The 10,666-nt window shown below is 55.3% G+C and overlaps 1 protein-coding gene across 1 annotated transcript in view; it reads left to right on the top strand.

The window, feature by feature from the left end:
- The window catches only part of STK32B (serine/threonine kinase 32B), an 87,194-nt gene that overhangs the window by 18,067 nt on the left and 58,461 nt on the right, over nucleotides 1-10,666 (top strand). Inside the window, exons 4-5 of the mRNA XM_023520185.1 lie at nucleotides 2,520-2,553; nucleotides 10,095-10,102. Of these exons, the coding sequence (XP_023375953.1) occupies nucleotides 2,520-2,553; nucleotides 10,095-10,102 (42 nt within the window). The remainder of the gene's footprint in view (nucleotides 1-2,519; nucleotides 2,554-10,094; nucleotides 10,103-10,666) is intronic.

Raw genomic sequence — 10,666 nt, 5'->3', positions numbered from 1 at the left:
AGCTGTGAACGTCGTGCGATGCTTTTGCAAAAGAAAAAGGTGATCTCCGTGTTGCAGTTTGGAGGAAACCAATTAACCTCTAGCAGTGACACTGATACTTTTTACCACCATGGGAGACGCTTGCAAATTCTAAACGTCCTGATGCGGAAACCAGATTATTCTCTGCAGTAGCGAATGAGCTTGCTTTAGTATGTGAGATTCACCAAGATCTACCCTGATCTCATCACGATCTCACCGTGATTTCAAGATACATAGAGCACCGTTATTTTGTTTTTGTAAAAGCAGTTAAAATTAGATATTGAGGGAAGAACTCTTTTTGGTGCTGAAAGTAGAAATTTTACACACGTTCCTCGACTTCAGGTTGAAATTGCGGATATGAAGTCAGAAAACAATCATGGACAGTCAGCTAAACCCCAGGAATCAGAAGAATGCGTGTGCCCTGGTGCGCTCATGATCTCTGTGAGCTGGCAGGTCCTGCCATCCTGGGGACCGTCCCCCAACTCACCTCTCTGTGTCTCTCTCCTGAGTGCATTGAAGTTCAGGTTCCTGCTGGTTCACCTCTCTGCCTTCATCCGTCACCATCTCTAGCCTGGGCCATTTCACTGGCCTTCGCATAGGTCGCAGTGCAGACAGGACACAGAAACCACCGTGAGCACGTGGAGGGAACTCAGTACAGGGGGTTGGTGACACTGGTATACGTGTTTCTTCTGTTTTGAAGAACAAATGAAGGGCAACGGTGGACGACGAGGTGACAGCTTCCTACTGCCACATACCCTAGGGCTGGAGGGACCCAGGGAGCAGAGCGTGGGGGGGTCCAGGTCCCTGCAGTGGAGCTGGACCCTCGGGGGACCTGCTCCGTGGGAGATGGGCTGGTAGCGCCACAGGGACAGGGACCGTGTGATCCAAGCTGGAATGACAAGGCGGAGGCGAAGCAGCCTGCCAGGGACCCACCGCGAAGAAACACCAGCTCCAGTCTTTCCCCACGGGGCAAGCCCAGCTGGAAGACGAGGCCGCCCAGGAACCGTGGCCCCAGAAATACAGAAGAGGCGAGGGGCTGGATCTGCCACCCGCGGGCACATAACCAGCGCAGCCTCCTGGACCCGCCTTGACCTTCCACCAATCCGGTCTGCACACTGTGTGGCCAGCTCTCCTGGAATATCGTTGTGATGCCACTGCCACCTCAGGTGTGGTCCCCTCCATGATGGCTGCCGTGACCTCGGACAGAAGGACATCGGAGCTCTGTGCCTCGTCCTCCCTGACACCGAAGCACACACCTCCACCGTCACCGTGACCACCCCTCAGTTAGTGACTTCCTCCCACTCAGTTTCCGTCCCCGTAAGCTTGGGGTCGGGGGGGGGCCGGTTCTCATCAGCGGGTGGCACCGGTGCCCAGGACAGTGCCCGACATCGGATGCGTTGGGCCGGTGGAGCGCAGGATGCCTGTAGTAAGAGGAGGTGCCCCTTGGATACGAATGCAACTTTTGCGTAAAGACCTCATAGTTTGGATTTTAACGTTGGAGAATCTTATGTTTTTGTGTATCATTCGCGCAGCAATTACTGAGCTTGGGCTGCGTTTTTTGATTCCGCTCGTTTTACAGTTGGAGAAGACGGAGGTTCGGAGGGAGGCCCTGGAGCGCGGAGGCCTCCGGGTCAGCGCGGTCGGAGGCTCCGGGTCAGCGCGGTCGGAGGCGGGTCGCGCCGCTGGCTCCGGTGCGGGGCTTTGGGACTGCGGCTCCCGCGGGTCCTGGGCAGACTCTGCGCCTTAGAAACGGACTCCGGCTTTGGTGCCAGCACCGTGGCCTTAGCTCAGTGACGTGCCCGGCGTTGCCCCTTTTAGAAATTACAAAGGCGGTCGGAGGTGGAGAAGGACGTGCGGCCCTGACTGGTCCTTTCTGATTTATTTCTTTATTAATTGCCGTGCTCGCTAACCGTGACACGTGTCTTGTTACCGATGGGGATTTTGCTGGATGAGAGATGTTCCTTTGAAGTGTTTACTCCATTATTTAACGTAGAAAAATTCAATATTCATCGTTAATTAAATACCCTTAGTAACTAAAGAGGAAAACTGCCTTCTGGCCCATTCAGATGAAATCGTCAGTTGCATAATAGGCTCCCGCCTTCGTCCACCCCCACTCAGCAAGTGCGAGCTCTCCCAATATTTGCATGAACTAATGAATGAAAGATATTCTGACTCATCCTCCTGCTGGAGATGTCTTTCTAAAAGCAAAGCGAACCGTGTCGCTTTGTTTCTTAAAAACGCTCACTGACTCCGCACAAGATAAAGTCTGGATGCCTTAGCCCTGGTGTTTATGATTTCACCCTTAATTCTCGCTTTGCCCACGAGTCCTGTTAGGTTACTCGAGTATGCCAACTTGACATAGTTGTTTTGATGAATTCGGAGTGATAGAAGCCCAAATCAAACACAATGAAGGAAAGGGAAATTTTTTTTTTAAATGTGGAAGTTTAGCATATCTGCTGTTATTGAGGCTCCAACTCAGACAGAGAGAGAGAGAGACAGAGACAGAGACAGAGAGACAGAGATCTTGCTTTGTAGGTCTCTGCTGACTTTATCTGGTGAACAGGCTCCTCCCAGTGGGCCAGCGACATGGCAGCCACCAAGCCCACACTGCCGCATGCCCGGCTGGACCATTGCGGTGGAGCCGGGCTTTCTCTCTCACCAAATTCATACATCAATCCCTCTGATTGGATCTTCCTGAGTCACATGGCCATCCCTGGATGAATTTCTCTAGCCAGAGGGGAGGAACATTCTAATTTAGCCAACCTGAACCATGCACCCATCCCCTGAGCCCCATAGGAAGCCCCTCTGGACCTGAGGGGGATGCTGGTTCCCCAAAGGGGCCAGAAGAAACATGCAGGGAGCCATGCTGAGCAGAAAGGCATGCGGCTCAAGTTCACACCACAGGTGGACTTGGCCTCCACGCCTTCACAGCCCGGATTCCCCTAACCGTCAGCTCTTCCCGGAAAAATGCGGGGTCTCCTCCGGGAAGCCTTCCCAAATTCTTCCAGACAATTCCCTCTTCTGTGTTTCCGCAGAACTTCTGCATACTTCTGTCCCAAGAATGACTTATTTACGTATCTGCTTTCTCCGCCAGACTGCGTGGGTGTTTTTGTTTTGTTTTGTTCTGGTTTTTTGTCCTTTTATGCATCTCGCTCCCTCCAGGGTTTAACCCAGCGGCCGGCACACAGTAGGTTCTAGATATATCTAGAGGGAGTGAGTGATTTGAACCGCTAAGACTTCTCTAAATGAAACTCTACCTATAACCCATTTTCCTTCTTATTTTAAAATTTCTTACGTTTTCTACCCACACGAAAGTCTGCATGTTGAGTCGCATCCCATCGCGTAGCAGTGAAACTAGACGCTGCGCTGGAGGAGAGACTTTCTTGTTTGAAAACCTTCGACCCCTCCAATCGCATGGAAATACTGAGGATTCTCTTTCCGGGGGACGGCAGGTGGTATTCTCGCTGTGCTCACGCACAGTTTCCTGCGGAATGTTGGAAAGTTAACTGAGGAGCTTGTCTTTGATGTGGATATTACTCATTTTTCAAAAGACACTGATTAGTGAGTCACTGGGGAAGAGGAAATTATCAAGAGCGTGTGCGTGTGTGTGTGTGTGTGTGTGTGTGTGCCCATGTGTGCGCGTGTGTGCGCAACTGTGCACGTGTGTGAGCACCGCACAGGTGTGCTGCTAAGAACCAGACCTCTGGGCACAGAGCTTTGAAGGTAAGAGGCTTGATTTCGAACTTGTGACTTAGCACGGCTGTCCGTGCTCGTCGATGTGTGTGAAGAGTTTGTGGGCAACTCGCAGTCACGTAGACACGTCTTCCTACCGTGTCTTTATTTCTTAAGATCTCCGCATACCTGAACCTACTTCAGGGTTAGCTGGAGTGACATAGGTGGGCATGGAGTCCAGGTTTCCGGGACCGGCTGCTGGCTGCGTTCTCCACGGAGAGTTGCCTCCGCCCCCGAGCCTTGATCCAGTTCTCGTCCTTACTAACGGGGGTGCTGATGCTAACCTCGGGGTTCCTGCGAGGGTTAAAGAGATACATACCTGAGTGCCAAGCCTTGGGTGCCTTGTCACGGTCGCTTGGTCTATGTGTTGCATTTCCCCACCTCTTACCTTCTCGAGGGGTTTGACAAAACAGACTGAAGTATTTGTTAAATAAAGCTGAGTTTGGCACCTGGCTGGGCCCCTTGCTGTCTGAGTCATAGGAGCCTCAGCCGTCATTTTCTTTATCTTTGAAATGAGGCGAGTGTGCGCGTCGCTCCCAGGCCAAAGGCGGAGCCGAGGCGACATGACGTATAAGAAGATGCTCACCGTCTGGGAGGTGCTGAAGCCACGTGTTCGAGAAAGGAAACTCCGTACGAGTCCCACCCAGGCGGTGGGAGGCATGGGTGACCTAGTCACCTGACCGAGGTACTAGGCATCGGAGGTACCTAATTTCCTGCCGGCCTCTTTGTGATGCTGTGCGTTGAGTAGAGGGCCTGGCATTGTACATGGCTGGACTTAGGTCCACACCTTGACCTTGTCTTTGCTGAAGTTGACGCCGAGCTCCCAGACTACTCAGTGAGGAAGATAAACTGGAGTCAACAATGTCGATAGAGGCCCTGGTGACAGACACCATTGTCCACCTACCACATTACAGGGCTCGATCAGGTGCGTGATGTGTGCCACCTCGTTCAGTTCTTGTGACCACCAGGTCTGTTAGGCGTCGTTAACCCTCACCCTCCCACTTGAAGGCTCAGGGAGCTTGCATAGTCTGCGGGAGATTGCAAAGGATTTTCAACCCGCATCTGCCGCGTTCATCACAGGGACACTGTCCTTCCCCTTCACTCCACATCTAGGTTTTAATTTCAGAAGGAAAAGGGAAAACACCCTTGTCGCCTGGAAAGAACTCTCATCTCTCCCTAGAACCAAGCTAAATGAGCAATGTAAGACAGGGGCTTTTTATAAGACGTCGAAGACGCCTTTGTCGATGGCCAGGGGAAAAGGCCGTCCACCCCTGTGATTCAGAGATGCTCCAGCGGGGACAAGCCACTGCTCTCCATCTGGGAAAACAGGCCGACACGGGGGCTGCACTGACCCCATGCGCCCCCGCCAACAGGAGCACGTGCCCCGCAGATGGGCCAGGATGAGCACCGTACAGCGAGCCAGCGTCGACTGGCCCAGCGAGAGACGAGTGCCAGATGTCTGACAGGCTCGCGCTGACGAAGGAAGGACGGAGGACTGGGCACCAGGGCGCCAGCCAGAGAACGGGAAATGTAGGAGCAGAGCGTGGGCTGTGGGTCCTGGCGAATCCTGATTAACGAGTCAGGTAGGAGCAGCAACTCTTTGAAGCCCTGGGACATCCATCCAGCTGGGTCCTGCCGCCTGCGTCCAGCTGGGCGGTGTGGGGACGTGGCTAACGCGCCGAAGGCACCACGGTGCCATCCACTCTTTCCGCAGGAGCCTCGCAGCCCCGGGCAGGCCAGGACTCACGGCATCTCTCTCCCCCGAGCCATCGCCCTGCATCGGAGACACCGTCGTCAGTATCCTGTATCGGCATCCTACCGAGGAGATTGTCATTAATCTAATGTTCCATCCTGTGCTAGACCAAAAAATTCAGAATGCTTAAAAAGGAGAAGATGACAGCTCTGCGCTCGTTTCTTTTCTGGGTCAATAGACTATTTAATAAGATTTCGGCTTCGGTCTCATCATTACAATAATAGCTGCCTCTCTCCACGCTGAGCTCGAGGCCCCGGCAGGCGGAGTGGAGTCTGTCAGACTCGCGTCTCCAGCTCTTCCCGAATGCAGATTGATTTTCACCAGCATTTCATGCTCTGGGGCGTGAGAGCTGTTTTCTGCCACGAGCCCAGTAAAGCTGAAGACGGGGTTTGGCACAGCTGAGCCCTTCGAGACATAAGACCCACAGTCTGAAGGGTGAGTGCTCATTTTGCTCCTCCGAGGTCCACAGATGAACCAAGGGCAAGCATTTTGTTCACACCGGTTGGAAGAAGGGATTGGAACTGCAGTGGGGTCGGCCCATGGAGCCAGGACGAGCTTTCTGGAGGGGACAGTGCTGGAGCCGTGACCTGAAGCTCGAGTGGGAGTCACCTAGAAGAACAGAAACGAGATGAACCCTGTTTCTGAGTCCTCTTGCCCGCGTACGGGTCAGGGTTCGCCGGAGAAACAGAACCAGTAGGGTGCACACACACACACGCGCGCGCACACACACACACACACACACACACACACACACCCCATGCACACACCGAATGGGCTCACGTGGTTACGGAGGTAGACAAGTTCCAAGGTCCTCGAGCTGGAGACCCTGGAATGTCAACGACGTAGTTCCCGTCCCAAGTCCAACCTGCTCAAGACCCAGGAAGAGCTGATATTTCGGGTCAAGATCGAAGGACTCAGCTAGGAAACAATTGTCTCACGCGGTGTGGGGGGAAGGGAGTCAGCCTTTTCGTTCTGTTCAGACCTTCGGCTGATGGACGAGGACCACCCACATTAGGAGGGCCCTCTGCTTTGCTCAGTCTGCTGATTTAAATGTTAATATCACCCCAAAACACCCTCACAGACACACCCAGAATAATGTTTGACCACATATCTGGGCACTCCATGGCCCCACTCAAGTCGATGTATTAAAATTACCCATCGCGCGCACCATCCGGTCAGTTCCCACCAGGGTGGCTGGTCTGTGGGATGAGCTGGAATTTCTACCAGTAACAGCCGAGATTTCTGGGGACAGCAGCGGGGCAGGCGGGGGACAGCCATGTCAGTCTTCTCTGCTCCTGATGTTCCTGCCTCTGCAGGACCCTCTCTGGGCCTCCGACGTCCAGCGACTCATCTGACGAGTAATTCGGAAGGGCTGACTGGTCACGCCAGGCTGAGCAGGTGTTCGGCTCTGTCCTCTGTGCAGAGGGACCTGGCCTCGTCCAGTTACCCGTGACTGATTGCCAGACCCAGGTCACACTCCCTCTGGGCCCTCTTCCTAGACCTCGCCTTCTAACTTTACCTCTCCCAGTAGTAAGGCTGGTGTGTTGGCCTCTAGCTCTCTGTGAATTTATTCCTCAAAGTCCTCACGATCCTGGCGTGTCATATAGGAGCCGTTTACCCGCGGTCCGTCCGCTCGCAGACCCCGTAAGTTACACTTCAGTTAATGAGATTTAAGCTGTGGAGGTGACAGTTCAGGACGATCGGTGAAGATGCACAGAGTGGTGGAGGAAACGCGTAAGAAGATCATCAGGGGGCCGAGGCCGGCCGTGACCTGAAACCCCTCCCTTGAGAGCAGCGGGCAGGGCGCAGCGAAGGCACAGACAGCGGTGACGGGACCTGCCGGCCCGCGCCCACGCGCTCAGGAAGAGCTTCCGGAAGGTGGTGGGGTGGCCCGTGCCCGAGTCGGATACCCGCTGCACCAACACCCCACATTCCCGGAGTCCAGAGCGCCTCCTGGATCCATCCGTCTCCTCTGTGTGCGTTAGGGCCGCTCAGAGAAACAGAATCAAAAAGGTGTAGATGTCTATGTGTGGGCACCTCACGGCCTAGTCAAGTGGACACATCGAAGGCCCTAAATCTAATGACCGGTGTCCTTATGAGAGACAGAGAGGGACACGCAGAGACAGAGGAGAGAGAGAGAGAAGGCTGTGAACACAGAAACGGGCAGGAGTGATGCGGCCACAAGCCAGGGAACGCCGGAGCCCGCGGGAGCTGGAGGAGGCAGGAAGGACCCTTCGCGGAGCCCGGCGAGGGAGGGGGCCTTGCCGACCTCCGGAGCCGGGAGAGAACACGTTTCTGGTGTTTTAAACTGTCCGGTGTGTGACAGTTTGTGGCTGCAGCCCTAGGAAACGCATCCTCGGCCTCGTGGTGTTGCACATCTGCATGCTCCCCTACCCTGCCGTTTACGAGCCGTCCTATAATAGACTCGGCGCTTCTGCTAAGATACATTTGTTTCGGAAGACTTTACGTTAGTGCTTTAAAGAGGAAAGGGTTTTGTATGTCATAAATATAAAGTGACCATGAAAATAAACATCGTGACATCAAAATAATGTCATTTCGTGCCAGCTGGAGCATGTCGCCTGCCGAAGGTCCTGCTGGACCCCGCGCTCTGCTTTCTTTGTGAAGAGGGAGGTTAGTGAGTGTCGGGGTCAGAGAGAAAGCAGAACCCGCCTGACACGTCTTTGACCTAATCAGAGGGACCGAAGGGGAGTTTCTAGAGCATAACCTTCTCATCCCATGAGCCAGCACGACAGAGGGAGGACGTGTGTGAGTCTCAAAGTCGTCGCCCGACCCCTGTGGTCCTTACGATCTCACTTGGGGCAATCGGGGTGCTCGCCCAGCCTGCTCCCCAACCCCTCAGCGGTCTCCCCGCCTGCTCGTCCAGCCTCCTGGGCCACGCTCGCTGCTCATGTCAGCCTTTCCGCCCTCCTAAGTTATTTGCCATTTCACAGGGACAGCCCTCTCTCTGCCACCGCGTCCCTGTCCCCCACCGCATCCGGTCCCCCCGCGTCCCTGCCCCACCACGTCTCTGCACAGCCAGCTTCCCCGGCGAGTCCCCTTCTCGGCACCTCCTTGCCAGGAAAACAGTCTTTGGGCTCCCTCCGCCCTCTCCCCGGAACTCCTGTTCTTTGGAGGTTGGACTCGCTGGAGTGACCCCCAATTCTTTGGAGGTTGGACTCGCTGGAGTGACCCCCAATGCTGCTTGTGTTTTCTTATCTTCCCCCTCTGGGGCTTTCATTTCACCTTCCGGGGATGGTCTTGTCTCCATCTTTCAAACCTTCTGTTGAATTCTTTCCCGTCCTCAGCTGTCCGGTTTCCGAGAGCTCGTTCGTTCCCGCTCCCCGGTCGCCCCTTTCCCGCAGCACCCCGTGTTTTATGGGCACAGGACTTTCTGCCGCTCCTCCCAGGGTGTTAATCATCGTTATCGCAAAGCTCCCTCTTCCCCCTGCTTCTTTCCGCTCCCTCCGAGGCCCTTTTATCTATTTCATCTGTGTTTTTCATTTTGGAGGTTTTTCTTACCGACTATTGGCCATTGATGAGTGTCTGCTGATACTGAAGAATGAGACAGTCAAAAGCCAATGACTGGTCCGAGGCGGGGGGGCCCCACAGTGCAGCATCAGATGGTGAGAGCCTGTCTTAGGCCCCTCCGTGGGGTGCTCAGGCAGCAGCTGGCCACGCTAGTGTCTGCAGGTCTTCGCTCTGGGGCCTTCACTGTCTCGTGACAATGGCCGTGAATGGTGTTGTGACCTGGGCCTGGGGCGGATGATGTGGCTGCAGGGCAGAAGGGAGTCAGGACACCACTTAGGAATGAGACCTTCCTCTGTTCCCTTCCCCCTTTTCTGTGCCAGGCCCAGCATCGGGGGCTGCATCATAGGACACTCTCCCGGTCCAGATGCATCGTGTCAAACCCCATGTTCACCAGAAAGCTTCAGACCATCTTCTGCAAACATAAAGGCCTCGTCCCTCCCGGTAGAAAGAAGCCCCTACAGGGGCCTTACTGAGTTCCCGCAGACAGAAGGCCCTGCCTAGGCCTGAATGTGGGCAAGGGGCCCCTCCCTCTCCCCTGCCCCAGGCCCTGCCCTGCCCTCCCCAGGCCCCCCCAGCCCCCCCAGGCCCCACACCTTGTTCTCCTGGCTTCAGCGACTGCTCCTCTTCCTCCAGCATGAGGCTTTTTGTCGGCTCGCACATGAGTCTTCACAGCACTCCTTGGAGACCAGAATTGTTACCTCCACTTTGCAGGTGAGGAGAATAAGGTTCAGGTCACAAAGTGAGCAGTGATGCCACCCGGGTTCAAGCTCCCCTTGGCTCCCAAACCACCTCCCTCTTCTCGCAGAAGTGTTGCTGGTATTGCTCAGAAGGGCACAAAGCCAGGCTCCCTCCTCCCCGCTCCCTCCCCTCTCCTCCCCCCCCCTCCTCTCCCTCTAAAAGCTCTGTACCAGTTAATCAGCAGACATCCAAGGCCCCAGCTGGGACCAAGTGGGCCAGGCTCATTAGTGCAGAACGACATTAATATTCAGAATATGTGGAGGCAAATGCAGGGATTCAGGGCTGGCACTGTGTAGGGCTGGCTCTCAAGCTGCTGTGGACAAAGGGACCATGGTGAGAGGCAGAGACTGAATGGGGAAACGTGGGAGGAGGGCCAGGCCAGGTCCCCAGGATGTCCGCGGGAAGAGGGGAGCAGAGCCGCTCTGCCCCGGGCAGGTTCTGACTCGTCCCTCCTCCCTGCCCAGGAGGCCTTTGTGGACTGTGCAGAAAAGAACCCAGGGAATTAACACCCTTCCTGCCATGGGTCACTGTGACCTTGGGCCAGTAGGAGAGATGGCGTGGGGCGGTGGCCGGGTCCCAGCTCCGGCTCCTGTCCTGCTCATGGTGCGGCCTTCAGCAGAGTGCTCCACCTCTGTGTCTCGGTGTCTTTATGGGGCCTGGGGGTGACAGCCGCTGCCTCTCAGTGGGGGTGGGGGTGGGGGTGGGGACGAGAGTGTGGCCCTGAGGGAGGGCTGGCAAGTCTCCTCCTTTCACGTGTCCTTTCCCTTTCCGTCCCAGGCGTGCCGTGCGGAGAGCAGCACTCTCTACTCCTAGGACAACAGGAGCGGAAGCAGCCATGCCGTTCGCTTCCTGTGCAGTTCAGTCCTTCGCCCCTTCATGTTCACTCACATGGCTACC

The sequence above is a fragment of the Pteropus vampyrus genome, unplaced genomic scaffold, assembly GCF_000151845.1.
Source record: "Pteropus vampyrus isolate Shadow unplaced genomic scaffold, Pvam_2.0 Scaffold252, whole genome shotgun sequence".
NCBI classification, from domain to species: Eukaryota; Metazoa; Chordata; class Mammalia; order Chiroptera; family Pteropodidae; genus Pteropus; species Pteropus vampyrus.
The sequence above is the reverse complement of the archived record's forward strand: the minus strand, read 5'-3'. Positions and strand labels throughout refer to the sequence as shown.